The following is a 14,484-nucleotide window of genomic DNA, read 5'->3' as shown; positions in this document are numbered from 1 at the left end:
GTCTCCTCTCTTAATTTCAGAAGTTCCAAGACCACAAGTACTATAAAGATAATTCAGTAGCTTTATTCTTCTGACAGAATCCAGACTGATATCTGATATATCCAAGGCAGCTCGAATTTCATGAATAAATCCCATTAATCCCCTAAAGAATACGAGGCGTTCCAACACTATTAGTAGGCCTACAATCCAAAAAACTGACAACACAAAACACTAGTGAGGATGTGAAGAGACAAGAACCCTCATTCACTGCTGCTGGGCAGGCACAATGACATGGCCACTCTGGAAGACAGTTTGGCAGATTCTTACAGAGTTAAAAACAATCTCACCATACAGTCTAGTAATCATACTGTGAGGTATTTACCCAATTGAGTCAAGAACTAGGTTCACACAAAGATTTGTATGCAGATGCTTATAGCAGCTTTATTCACAATCACTTAACACTGAATGAAGCAAGTAAGATATCTTCCAAAAGGTGAATGAATGCACAAACTGCAGTGTGTCCATACAGCAGAATGTTACTCAGTGGCAAAAAAAAAATGTGAGCTCTCAAGCCATCAAAAGAAGCAGAGCAACCTTAGTTAAATATTGCTAAGTGAAAGAAGTCAAACTGAAAAGGCTCCATATGATTCCTCTTCATTGACATTCTGGGAAAAGGCAAAACTATAAAGATAGTAAAAGGATCCGTGGTCCCCAAGGACTCAGGGCGGGGAGGGAGGGATAAGCAGATGAAACCCAGGGGACTCTGAGGCTGGAGAAACAATTCTATACAATATTGTAATGGTGGAGACATGACATGCACTTGTTAATGCCTGCTGAACTCCCAGCATGGGCAGAGAACCTTGATACATGCAAATTTAAAAAGAAGTACTCATTTATTTACTTTTAGAGAGAAATTGTGAGCAGGGGGAGGGGCAGAGGAAGAAGGAGAGGATCCTCAAGCTGACTCTGCACTGAGTGTGGAGGCCGAAGCAGGGCTCGATCCCAGGACCCCCGACACTATGACCTGAGCCAAAATCAAGAGTCAGTCACTTAGCCAACTGAGCCACCTAGGTGCCCCAATGTATGCAAATTTTAAATATCACTTAGGTTTGAGAAGTGAAAGGAAAGAGGACAGACTATGACAAGAGAACCCTACTGCATTGTAAATGTACAAAACTCCTCACATGATGGTGAGGAAGGATAGGTGCTGACCCCAGTGACTCTGGGAGAGAGTCTGCAAGACTAAAGGCAAGAGAGACGACACCCATACATTGTATTGTAGTTGATAACGTTATTTCCCACCCCAATGCAGGTGAACAACTCTGATGCCACTTTGTATGAATACTGAATTAAGCAATTAAGTGGATGGGAGATGGTAGGAGCCACGTTTCTCACTGTTGGCCTAGGAGTTCACGGATAAGGTCAACGGCGGAGGCAAAAAATGATCCATGTGGTACTGGACTGGAGTGGGAGACATCAGTAAGAATGTTCAATTTATTATCATATAGATAGTTACATACAGGAATGTTTGTAGACATATATATCTATATAGGTATCTATCTAGATATATCTGTAGTCCTCCCCTTTATCTGTTTCAAGACCGCTAGGGGATGCCTGAAACTATAGATGGTACCAAACCCTATATATGCTCTGTTTTTCCTATATGCACATACTTGTGATAAAGTTTAATTTGTAAATGAGGCACAGTGAGAGATTAACAATAAGAACAACTATAACAATGTACTGGAATAAAAATTATGTAAATGCCTCCCCCCTCAAAATACCTTACTGTACCATATAGTCTTCTTCTTATTATGATGATGTGAGATGGTAACATGCCTCCCTGATAGGATGAAGTGAGGCGGATGACATAGGCACTGTGACCCAATGTTAGGCTGCCATTGACCTTCTGGCAATAAGTCAGAAGGAAGATCATCTGCTTCCGGACTGCATTTGACCACAGACAGGTAACTGAAACCCCAGAAAGCAAAGCCAAGACTGTACTGGGGAGGATGACTGTACATGAGTTAATACACACACACACACACACACACACATATTTCTTTTCTCTGTCTGCTGAGTGAGCATAAAAGAAATAACACCCAAATGCAACAAGCATACCTAGTGCCCAGACTTGGTTTCTTATCTTTTTTTTTTTTTAAGATTTTATTTATTTGAGAGAGAGAGAGCACAAGAGAGAGCACAAGTGGGGAGAAGAGCAGAGGGAGAGGCAGAAGCAGACTCCTCCCCGAGGAAGGAGCCTGAGGAGGTGCTCAGTACTGGGACCCTGGGATCATGACTTGAGCTGAAGGCAGACAGACGCCCAACCGAATGAGACACCCAGGTGCCTCCAGATCTTGGTTTCTAACACTGTTCTCCATTAAAAGCAATCAGGGTTCCTTGGAGAAATGGTTGGGGTGGGAAATATATAGGAGGAGCCTGGAGCATCTTATAGGACTGCAACTTAAAAGTGCTAAAAAAACTAGGAGACAAACAATACTCCAATAAAATATGTCAAAGGGGGCACAAGAACCCACCCAAGGGCTCCCAATGACCAAAGCTGGAACAATTTGGCCAACACAATAAGGTAGTATTGGATTACAACTCAGGTAGATCTATGAGTTCATATGGTACAAATAAGTGGGTGAGAAGAGGCAAATCTCCCATGCAGAAGGACTCCATATAGAATGTGTAGATACCACAGGAGTTTCCGACATAAGGAAGGGGAACACAACTCCCCACTCCTTAGGTGTGGGTTGTGCATAAAACTTCCTTCCAATGAGTACATAATAGAAAGGATGGAGAAAGAGCAACTTTACTGCAGAGATCAACACCACTTTAGCCAGCATTTCAAAGCCAACACCAAGTCATGAATCATGTGGATAATATGTGCCGTTGAAATGATATGGTGAGAAGGCACTTTGCCCCCCTGGCTTTACTCTCCAAACCCCACAACCCCAGTCTAGTTATCAGACAAATTCCTACAGAAGGACCTGACCAAGTCTCTTCCTAACTGTCAAAGTCATCTAGTCAAAGTCTGAGAAACTTCAACAGGCAAGAGGAGCCTCAGGAGGCATAACAAGTAAATGTAATGTGCTGTGCTGCACGCAATCCTAGGACAAAAAAGGTAAAAAACAAGGACATAAGATCATAATCCTATGATCTTTAAGATATTCTCTTTGCCCTAATAGCCTATAAATACAGGAAGAGCAATGTTACCCTCTGAATTGTAGAACACATATGTCCTGAGTTTTAGTAATATGAGGATTTTGGAAATGCTAAAGATTTTGCATAAGATTATTTATTTTTAAAAAATTTTATCTATTTATTCATGAGAGACACACATAGAGAGGCAAAGACACAAGCAGAGGGAGAAGCAGGCTCCCTCCTTGCAGGAACTTGATCCTGGGATCACGCTCTGGGCCAAAGGCCAGATGCTCAACAGCTGAGCCACCCAGGCATCCCTGTAAGATTGTTTCTAACCAAGCATTTAGTTCCTCAGTTAAGACTAACAGCAGCCCTGAGTGGTGCTACTGATTGACCCACACGTTTCCTAATTTTTTTTTTTTTTTTTTTTTATGATAGTCACCAAGAGAGAGGAGAGAGGCAGAGACACAGGCAGAGGGAGAAGCAGGCTCCATGCACCGGGAGCCCGACGTGGGATTCGATCCCGGGTCTCCAGGATCGCGCCCTGGGCCAAAGGCAGGCACCAAACCACTGCGCCACCCAGGGATCCCTCCCACACATTTCCTAAGCACTTACTTTCCACCTTCCAACCACTGGGGATCATGAGATGAACAAATGTTACATCTTGCCTTCAAGCAACTGAACTTAGAGGAAGACACAGAAGATAGGGGGGAAAAACCCACACACAACGGTGACACTAGTGCTAGTGTCGTAATCCCATCGCTCTTCCCATTACTCAACTTTAAAATAGGGGTAACAGTCCACTTGTTAGGATTTTAGTTTTCATGTATTTTGAGCAATGGTGCATAGTAAGTGCTCCACAACAGTAATTTTTTAAATGAAATTAACCATTTTACAATTTAGGAAATGATCCCCACTGCCTATGGAATAACAATGCTGTGGGTAATCCCCTTCAAGTGTGTAAACACACTGAATTCTCACTATCCTCAATCCTCAACACTCATCATTTCCACATCTTCCTGACTTATACATTCTTCTATAAACCACTGTCTGTGGTTTTCCTTCATATCACGAAGGATGGAGTCCATAGTACAGCCAAACTCAACAATGTGAGATAACCCAGTCTGGCAATTAGAAGCAAAGCCAGCGGTGTGCATGGCCACCAGTGAACCTTTTGCATCGAACACCGGGGAGCCAGAAGCCCCAAAGTAAAAAGAGGTGTCATAGGTAATCACATCCGGATTGTGAGCTATGTCCTGGAAGCTTCTTTGGGTGTACATATGGATATATTGCATACCATAATCGCGGCCTTCTCCCTCTCCAGCCTGAAGATGGTCCTGAAATTTTCCTACTCGCTGATCCAGAGGGATCACAGTGCAAGCGTCACTAGACTTTGCCTCTCCATACGGATGGCCGATGATATATATCAGGCCACTAAGCGGTGCAAGTGCAACCCTATGATAGAGTCCCAAAGGCACTTGTTGTTCATTTGCCTTCAGTTTCAGAACGGCATAATCAAGAGTTGCATCAGAAACCTCAAACAAGGGCTCAATGAAGAAGCAGTTCTCTTCTTTCTCGGGGGGCTCTTCATAACTAAATGTCACCTTTACGCACTGACTAATTATGTCTGCCCACCTACTGGGGTCAATTCCTTCACCCACGATGTCATTTATCACGTGCCGACAAGTTAAAATGAACAACTTAGTAAAAACAAAGCAGGTAGCAGAACCCCTATTTCCATTGTTGTTCCATGTCAGGTAACCCACGGAATCACTCAGATGGGAAAGAATCTTGTGCATTTTAACCGGGGTAGAGTTTTTTGTCAGTTTCCCAAACTCTACCTTATGCAGTTTAAATAAGGACCCTTTGCTCTTTTTATGTTCCAACTCTTTCTTGAAGTTTTCTCTGACTTTTTCACTTTCTTTCTTCAGACTGGGGTATTGAGCCACAATTTCTTCTCTCACCATGCAAATGTTTCTTTCCTCGGACTCCAAATTCTGAGCAGCTCCTGCTTCGGAGCCTGTTCTTTTCTCAACTTCCACCTCAAAGAGCTCGCCCTCTAGGTTGTCAACGGTCTGTGTGCTTTCTAGAATGGAGTCCAGGTTCTTGATGAGTTTCCAGTCTTCTTTCTCCAGAAAGGAGAGAAACCTGCCATCCTTGCACACGGCGTCCTTGATGGTTTCTCCTTTGAAAGCGTAGACGCAGAGTTTGCACCCTTTTTTGTGAAGTTTCCCGCGCTTAATGATCCTCTTCTTGCTCTTCCCAATCGCGTGAATATAAAATTTGACACAATCAGAGGATACCTTGCCATGCCGGCCAGATACCAGACTCCCTTCTCTCTGCCTACTTTTACTCTGGGCAAATGTGATTAGCACACGACAACTTTCAGGAAAGCAACTGAGGGGCATTCCAAGATTTATGTATCCTTCAATACCTTCCGTGCCAAGCACTAGCATTTCTTTGCCTTGCTGAGTTTTTATCTCCTTTTTGACAGCCTCTAGGGTGTTGAGTGCTCCATATAAGCTATCCCCTCCAGTATGCGTGAGCACGTGTTTCCTGTGGCTTACATTCAAGGTGATGTAAATTGTCTTATTTGGGGGCACAGTCTGGTCTTTGAGTCCTTGAGCCTGGGTGTTAGTTATATCTTTTGGATCTCTTTTAGAGCCCATCTTCATTTGAGGAGTATTGGAATTATTCTCTTGGTTTTTATTGACCTAAAAATAAATGTGAAATGTTTTAAAATTATGAATACAACCTTACACAAGGAGGATTCATCAAATAGCAGAAATCACCCCCCTCCAAATAAGAGCATTTGATTTCTACACCTAAGTGAAGCATCTTCCCCAAGTCATGGTCATCATGGCACAGGTGTCAACAGATATGAGTTCATATGGTGGCAATGTCACTTGCTGGTAAGGGAAATAAGGCAGGATTGTTGCAAAGATTGGGTGTAATGTCATGTGTGACAATACCTAGCACGATGACCAGTACATTAACAGATTAATTTTAATTTTCCTTCTTTATGATGGTACTAACATTCTGGATAAAAAAAAAAGGAACCGAAGATAATATAAGTTTACTCTGGGCATAACATAACAAACTCTCAAAGATCATCTCTTCAGCCCAATGTTGTCAAAAACATCCCTGTCACAGGTCCTGTTGGAACACTGTAATAGATTTCCAACTATCCAAAAGATTCTTGGGCAGATACATTTTCAAAAAGGGAATTGGTTAGTACAAGTTTATTATCTGGCTTGTTACGATGTAGGACAAAGAAAAGTATAACAAGGCTTGTTTTGGCTTTCCTAGATACCTGGATATCCGAGTTACAACCAGATGAAAGAAATCAAATGAAAGCTTTTATGGTGCATCTTCAAATTCTCAAAATTCTCACACTTCTTTTTTTTTTTAATTTTTATTTATTTATGATAGTCACACAGAGAGAGAGAGAGAGAGAGGCAGAGACACAGGCAGAGGGAGAAGCAGGCTCCATGCACCGGGAGCCTGACGTGGGATTCGATCCCGGGTCTCCAGGATCGCGCCCTGGGCCAAAGGCAGGCGCCAAACCGCTGCGCCACCCAGGGATCCCCTCACACTTCTTCTTGATAAATCCAATGAGCATTTCAGATTCAGGAAAGACTATGACGGTTTGCTATGATAACAGAGGCCCATTATTACAAAGAGCCCTGACTTAATGTCAGTAAATATAAGTGCAAGGCTTCCCACCACTTCCGTCTCCAGCAAGAAGTCATTTCTCTCTCCTCATAAATGAATTGAGGAAAATAAAACCCTCCCTCCTTGCCTACCAAGTTTATGGTAAAGATTATTATTTTATTTTTTAAAGATTTTATTTATTTATTCATGAGAGACACAGGGAGAGAGAGAGAGAGGCAGAGACACAGGTAGAGGGAGAAGCAGGCTTCATGCAGGGAGCCTGATGTGGGACTCCATCCCAGATCTCAGGATCACATCCTGGGCTGAAGGTGGCGCTAAACTGCTGAGTCCCCTGGGCTGCCCAAGATTATTATTTTAAAATGTGTTTCAGAAACTAGAAAGCACAATAGAAATGTAGGTTACTATTGTGATCAAATAGATTATCCATATTTGGAGCAGTATATATTTTCATGCTATGAAATAGTATGAATTTTTTCATTCTGTAGTTGACTGTAATAATTATAGTAAATTTTGGTTGTTGTTGTTCAAGAAGTGTTATGATCCATTTCTACCTGAAGGCTGTTTTGATACGGCCAAGATGTGTATTAAAACTAAAAGAATAAAGCAGATGAGAAAGATTTTAACGTAATATCCTCAATCTACAAGGAAGTAGTTTCTCAGCAGGAAGCACTAGGACACCCAGTGTCAAGGAAAGCTATGTGTCATATCTGTACATTCCGTCAACAGTATTTACAAACATACCTGAGGAAAATAGTGCTCTATCTTCATATTACTCTTCTCATCAAATGTGATCCTCTGTGATCTGCGCTTCTTAGGGCTCATGATGACTTGAAGATGAGTAGACAGTTCAGCTGAAACACTAATTTCAGAAAGGTTCAGGTTAGAGTAGTATTTTCATAGCTATGTTAATTGTACAGAGGCTAACATTGACAGGGACCCCACATCCCACCCATCCCCTTCGGCTCCAGTGTCTCTTCAGAGATGTTAACGCGGCAAGTAGGCAGTTCATCCAACAACAACAATCACCTTGACGATAAAAGCTCCCTTTCCTAGAACACTGTGTGTCAGGTACTATACAAAATACTTTACAGAAATCATTTCCAGATGCCGATTCTCCCAGATACCATGCAAAGCTGATATATTTGCTTTTTGCAGGTGAAGAAAATACTAACTCAGAGAAGGCAGGTGACCCTCAAGGCCAGAGCCACGTGGCAGAGATGGAATTCAAATGCAGGTATACAGACACCTGGGGGCTCAGTGGTTGAATGTCTGCCTTTGGCTCAGGTTGTGATCCCGTGATCCCAGGGTCCTGGAATTGAGTCCCACACTGGGCTCCCCACAGGGAGCCTGCTTTTTTCCTCTGCCTGTGTCTGCCTCTCTCTCTCTCTCTCTCTGTGTCTCTCATAAATAAATAAATAAAAATCTTCAAAAAAAAAAAAAAAAAGGCAGGTACAAATGTCCCACAGGTGGGTTTGTAGTTTGAGAATTCAAGTGTGTTCTACTTACACTAGATGTTAAAATCTGGCCCTCATTTCAGGTGGTGACACCACAGGGATGGTAAGGTTACAAGGGAAGGGATGGGGAAAGAACCATAAAGACAAAATAATCTTGGAAGGAGGGTGTGCCTGGGAAGATAGTCAGGAAGTTTAGTTGCTGCTTGGTTTTTGTTGTTGTTGTTGTTTAAAGAGGCATTTTTCTTTTGCCTTTCCTCTGATGTCTCCTTGGAAAAGAATGAACTATGTAAAGTAAAACAGCAAAATCTTCATTCATCATAAGTAGAACAAAAGCCAGAGGACAGCAGGTTTCTATTTTCAGTATCCCAACATGTACCACAACGCCTGGCATGTGGCGAACTCTCAATAAAGACACATTTGTAAAGATCCCATGAACAAATGGAGTATGCACATGATTTACATGTGCATTATCCTAAGTGCATTTTTATATAAATTATGTCATTGAATTCCTCCAACTCTGTGTGGAACTCATAATATGCCTATTTTACTAATTAAAAACTTGAGCATCCAGAGAGATTAAACTATTTACTCAAGATCACAAAGCTCCAGAGTACACTTTTGATTATGAACATTTTCAAATAGGAACAAAATTTTAAAAAAGAGAATAGTATAATAAATCTCCATATGCCTATCACATAGAATTGATGATTATTCATTTTCTGATAAATTTACACCATCTCTTGATTTTCCTAGATTATATTACACTTATAGGCATCATGACATTTTATCCCTAATTATCTCTTTCCAGCTTTACACATTAAGAACTTTCTCTTGTGTAATCACAATACTAATGTATTCAGACGAAGATCCAATTGAGGTGCACAAGTTGTCTTTAATTATTATGTCTCTTAACTTTCTTTTATTCTAGAAAAAGCCCTGATTCATTGAAGACAACAGAGCTGCCTGCAGAATGTTCACCTCCTGGGCTGCTGCTTTGTGTTGCTGTTTAACTTGCGCTCTGGCCCATCTGTTTCTTGCCAGTACAAGTTCTCTAAACACTTGACTATTCTCCTAACCATTTCATTGTGGAGCAGGAAATGTGGCTTCATTATTTTTAAAGCTTTACTTAATTATTCATGAGAGACACAGGGAGAGAGGCAGAGATATAGGCAGAGGGAGAAGCAGGCTCCCTGAGGGGAGCCTCACGCAGGACTTGATCCCAGGACCACGACCAGAGCCAAGGGCAGATTTTCAACCACTGAGCCACCCAGGTGCCCCTGTGGCTTCATTCTTTACTGGTAATAAGCTACCCAGGGAAATCTAGGGCCTTTAAGCCTAACTCTCCTGTTTGTAAAATGAGGTAAAGAATCTGAAGGTGCCGCCTCCATGAGTTTTTATAAGACCACTTGGGTTCAAAACATTGACGAGTTGCTTGAACTTGGGCATGTTAATTGGCTGCTGTCTATCTCATTGTCCACACCTCTAAGATGGGAGGAGATGGAACCTGCCATCCTTGTTGTGAAGATTAAAAAATACAATGCATGAAAAGCCTTTAGAGAAAATGCTCTGCATCACTTGCCATCAGGGAAATACAAATCAAACCACAATGAGATACCACCTCACACCAGTGAGAATGGGGAAGATTAACAAGGCAGGAAACCACAAATGTTGGAGAGGATGCGGAGAAAAGGGAAACCTCTTACACTGTTGGTGGGAATGTGAAATGGTGCAGCCACTCTGGAAAACTGTGTGGAGGCTCCTCAAAGAGTTAAAAATAGATCTGCCCTAAGACCCAGCAATTGCACTGCTGGGGATTTACCCCAAAGATACAGATGCAATGAAATGCCAGGACACCTGCACCGTGATGTTTCTAGCAGCAATGGCCACAATAGCCAAACTGTGGAAGGAGCCTCGGTGTCCATCGAAAGATGAATGGATAAAGAAGATGTGGTCTATGTACACAATGGAATATTCCTCAGCCATTAGAAACGACAAATACCCACCATTTGCTTCAACGTGGATGGAACTGAGTGAAATAAGTCAATCGGAGAAGGACAAACATTATATGGTCTCATTCATTTGGGGAATATAAATAATAGTGAAAGGGAACAGAAGGGAAGGGAGAAGAAATGGGTAGGAAATATCAGAAAGGGAGACAGAACATAAAGACTCCTAACTCTGGGAAATGAACAAGGGGTGGTGGAAGGGGAGGAGGGCGGGGGGTGGGAGTGAATGGGTGACGGGCACAGAGGGGGGCACTTGACGGGATGAGCACTGGGTGTTATTCTCTATGTTGGCAAATTGAACACCAATGAAAAATAAATTTATTATTAAAAAAATGAAATGAAAAAAAAAAGAAAAGCCTTTAGAACACTGCTTGGCACATAACAGGTTGATTCACATACCAGTAAATATTACTATTACTAGTATCAATATCAATATACTTACCACAGGGATACTTTTCAAACAGTGGAGGACTAGGGAAGCAAAAGTCGATACATATCATTGGGCTGTGTTGTAAGATCCTTGAGGGCAAGAACTGCCCAACAACTAAGAGATTCTGGGGTTTCAGTGTGTCCCTGGATGACGACCCAATCTTAGGGACTTTGAGAGAGGACCCAAGTGACTCAGGGTCAGAAAAGGGAAACGAAGGGGATGGAAAGAAATGTAGATCTTGCACTAGACTGGGATAAACTTGAGCAGTCACAGTGGCAAGGGGCAAGAGATTAAGAAAACATCCCACCATTACACACACACACACACACACACACACACACACGCAACATCATTTCTAGTATCCAGTGTGAGTCACGTTAAGGCAGATATGAAGTGTCCTCAGCTAGCCATCTGGTTCCAGCCTCCTCTTAGGGTTGGAGAAGGTTCAGCTAAACCACTTGCCCCCCCCCCTCGCCGCCCCCCCCCCCATCTTCAGTGAGGAGGTAAGGACATAACTGTCCTCCATCCATTTCCTGCCTACCTGGGGCTCTCCATAGAATTCCTCCCACACTCACCTCTCTCTCCACCCTTCCTCATCCTCTCTGCTCTCCCCACCTCACCCTCCCCTTCTCTCTCCTCCTCTGGCTCTCCCTCTCTTCCCCTCCCCCCATCTCCCCACCCTCCCTTTCTCTCTCCTCCTTCCCCTTTTGTCCCTTCCTCTCCCCCTTCTCCCTCTTCTCTCCCTCCACTGGGGAGCACGTGGGAGGGACAGAGCCAGATCCCCGGCTGACCCCAGGCCTCCTGCAAGGGCCCCACGCGCCCCCGCCCAGCCCCGCAGGCCCCGCGCTCACCCGCTGCTCCAGGGCCCGCAGCACCTCCGCAGCCCAGCACCCGGGACTTGAATCCAGCGCCCAGCGCGGGTCCGCGCCTTTGGGAAGTCGCCGAGGCCGCCGCGCTCTCCCGGGAGGCTGGTCCGGACGGGAGGCCCCGCTGAGGTTCGGGAAGGTCTCCGCGCCGGCCGTCGGGCCGCTTCCACTTTCACAACCCTTGCGGCTTCCAGCAGCCCCGCCCCTGCTTTTTGGGCGCCCGCGGAGCAGGCCTGGGGGGCCTCGGTCCTCCCCCAAGACTCTGTGTCCCCGCCCCCCCCCCCCCCCCCCAGCCCTCTGAGAGGCAGACGCCTGCCTCCCGGTGATCTTTTCTCCTACCAAGTACAGCCACAGCTGACAAGGGGAGAGACCAACTGTTCCATTGCTAACGAGGCGGGATTTATCAAGATTAGATCTTTTCAAGTTTTGGTCAGGTAATCAGAAGGATGCCTTAAACGGTATCTTTACTCCCAAGGACAAAATAAACTCAGCACTCGGGGAAACTCAACAACAGAAAACGCTGGAGCTGAACTTCATGCCAGATTCACTTTTCCCACCTTTGAGTTCAGTGAGCACGGAGAGAAAGTTCAAGGGACTCAGAGGAACGCTGATTTGGAGTTGTGGCAGCAGAAACTGACTACTGGAGCCAGTTGCTGGGCCTCCAAGGATGTTGCTGGGGCCTCCAAGGATGTCAAATGCTGGCTCCCAGAAATCCCAACAGAACCATCTGTTGAGGGGCACCTGGGTGGCTCAGTGGTTGAGCGTCTGCCTTCAGCTCAGGGCCTGATCCTGGGGTCCCAGCATAGAGTCCCTCAGCAGGGTCTCCCCGGGGAGCCTGCTTCTCCCTCAGCCTATGTCTCTGCCTCTGTGTGTGTGTGTGTGTCCTGAATAAATAAATAAATAACATTTAAAAAAAAAAAGAACCATCTGTTGATAAGACAAAGCTAAGCTTACTGCTTCTTGAGGTTCTAGGGGAGCAGAATTTTGGTAGTGTCTCAAAAGGGGAGAGCAAGGTTGGGCTATTTATTGAGATTCTGAATTCTGGTTTAAGGCAGGTCTTTAATGTGGGGTCTTTAATGTTTAGGATAGGGTAAACACTGGGTAACAGTTTAGGATTGGTGGACGACAGACAAGGATTTTTCAAGAAGGTTTGGGATGTAAGCTGTGCTCTGATGTTTTCAATGGAAGAGCGTTTGCGTCTTTGAGGAAGTTATTGGAATAAGCAATAAAGATATTTGCAATTTTCATGTCCCTGGGCAAAGTTTGCTGGGATAGTGAATTTATGTGGATGAAAACAGTATGATAAGTCCTATTAATGTAGTTAGCAATCTATGTGAATGTAGATGGCTTCGGCGCTCTTAATGATGAACATGCTTGAGAACATAATCATCATTTTTTCATTTGTCTCTTAGAATATTGAGTATTTTATCCTGGAAAGAGGCTCACTCATGAAAACACACTTGACATGATTTGTCACACACAGCATTCAGACACAGGGGAATGTTCTTAGGAAACATTTTCACGAAGTTAATTAACATTGGGTCTTATAAAGCACATCAGTTTTAAAAATTAGAATCCGCTCTCCCCTTGGGCACTGCAAAAGAAATGCACATTGCATCATCTTATTCTGTTCTTTTTTTTTTTTTTTTTTTTAATCTTATTCTAAGTTGCCAGGGCCAGACCTCCATCCTTTAAGGAAACAGCAGTATGTTTTTTTTATTTTCCCTGCCCCCCCCCCATCCCAGCCTGAGTTTTTTCGGCATCGTGTCCCTGACAATGAATTTTCTCTAAACTCTAAATCAGCTGCAGATCCAAAGGGATAACTCACCGAAGAAGAGCTCGTCCCAAACCCGGCAGGACTCGCAGGACTCGCGACTTTGCGTTGGGGTGAGGGTGGGGGGAAGGCCTTTGCCGCCACAGGAATTCCGCCTTCCGCGCAAGTGTCAGTGCCTCTGGCCAATGGGCGTGGAGATCCCGAGTCGCTTTGCTCTCATTGGTCGGCTGCTCTGCTACTGCGGAAGCCGATTGGCCGCGCTCCCGCCGAGCGGAGCGCGGGAAAGGGTGAATGTGGACCTTGGCGCGCGGGGTGTGCACGATCCCCGGCCGCGATCGGGCCGCGGGAGCCCGCGCTCGCTCCCTGCCTAGTGGTTCGGAGTCGCGGCGACCGGGAGCAGGCCCGGACTCACCAGGCCGCTCGCGGCCATCACTGCCTGAATCCGCGAGGCCGAGCCAGCGGGGGGCGGAGCGGGAGGCGGGCCTCGGACGGGAGCCAAGGAGGCCGCCCCCGTCCTTGCGCAGGAACCCGGGGTGGAAGTAAGTGGGCGAAGACGCGCCTCCCGGATGCCCTGGGTCCCCGCCTGGAGGGCGTTTGTAAGGAGGAGGCGGAGGCTCCAGCTGGGCGTCTGCAGCGTGTCACCGGCTCCGTCGCTCGGGAAACGCCGCGGGCGGGTGCGGAGAAGGGGACTTGGGCGACTCTGGCGTTCCCAGCAGCTGGGGCGGGTCCTACGACTATAACAATCAGGAAGAAGCCGAGAATGGGAGCGGAGTGAATGCCCTAGTCAAGAATCTATCCTCCAACCGTCTATCCATAGAGGCAGACGTTCACGATCCTGATGAAGAAAACCCTACGGACCCCAGGAAGATGAATCTCAGAGCTGACAACTCCAGTAGGATGGGGCTTGCAGACCACCTGCTGGTTAAGGATCTGCGTCAAGGGCAGATGTGCACGTATTCGATACTGCACTGGAAAAGGAGCCACGGTTACAACCGTGACAAATTTGCCGCAATTGACAGAGGAATATTATCTAATGTGTGTAGAGTGATAGGGTTCCAAAGTGTGTTAGTAACTATAATACATGTGATAATTTGGGGGAACTGGGCATAATGTGCACACAATACACACCAAAGTAGCTACAACTCCTGCTTTC

The 14,484-nt window shown here is 45.0% G+C and overlaps 1 protein-coding gene across 2 annotated transcripts; it reads right to left on the bottom strand.

Moving 5' to 3' along the window:
- Positions 1-394: 394 nt before the first annotated feature.
- On the bottom strand, positions 395-13,773 carry FAM111A (FAM111 trypsin like peptidase A). 2 transcript variants are annotated; one of them, XM_077863398.1, is made up of 4 exons: positions 13,386-13,773; positions 11,543-11,659; positions 7,543-7,660; positions 395-5,840 (listed from the first exon to the last, which is right to left on the bottom strand). In XM_077863398.1, exons 3-4 carry the CDS (start codon positions 7,621-7,623, stop codon positions 4,113-4,115), a joined length of 1,809 nt encoding a protein of 602 aa, XP_077719524.1. In that variant the 5' UTR covers positions 7,624-7,660; positions 11,543-11,659; positions 13,386-13,773; the 3' UTR covers positions 395-4,112. The 2 variants fall into 2 exon arrangements, with proteins under 2 accessions (XP_077719524.1, XP_077719525.1); XM_077863399.1 differs by lacking the exon at positions 11,543-11,659 and having other exon boundaries at positions 13,386-13,771.
- Positions 13,774-14,484: the final 711 nt, after the last annotated feature.

The sequence above is a fragment of the Canis aureus genome, chromosome 21, assembly GCF_053574225.1.
Source record: "Canis aureus isolate CA01 chromosome 21, VMU_Caureus_v.1.0, whole genome shotgun sequence".
Classification (NCBI taxonomy): domain Eukaryota; kingdom Metazoa; phylum Chordata; class Mammalia; order Carnivora; family Canidae; genus Canis; species Canis aureus.
This window is presented reverse-complemented; position numbering and strand designations above follow the sequence as displayed.

Bases quoted from the DNA above. Each gene is read 5' to 3' on its own strand.
- FAM111A (XM_077863398.1), bottom strand. From the start codon at position 7,623: ATGAGCCCTAAGAAGCGCAGATCACAGAGGATCACATTTGATGAGAAG. The intron at 5,841-7,542 runs GTATGTTTGTAA...ATTTATTTTTAG, and splicing joins TAGAGCACTATTTTCCTCAG to GTCAATAAAAACCAAGAGAA.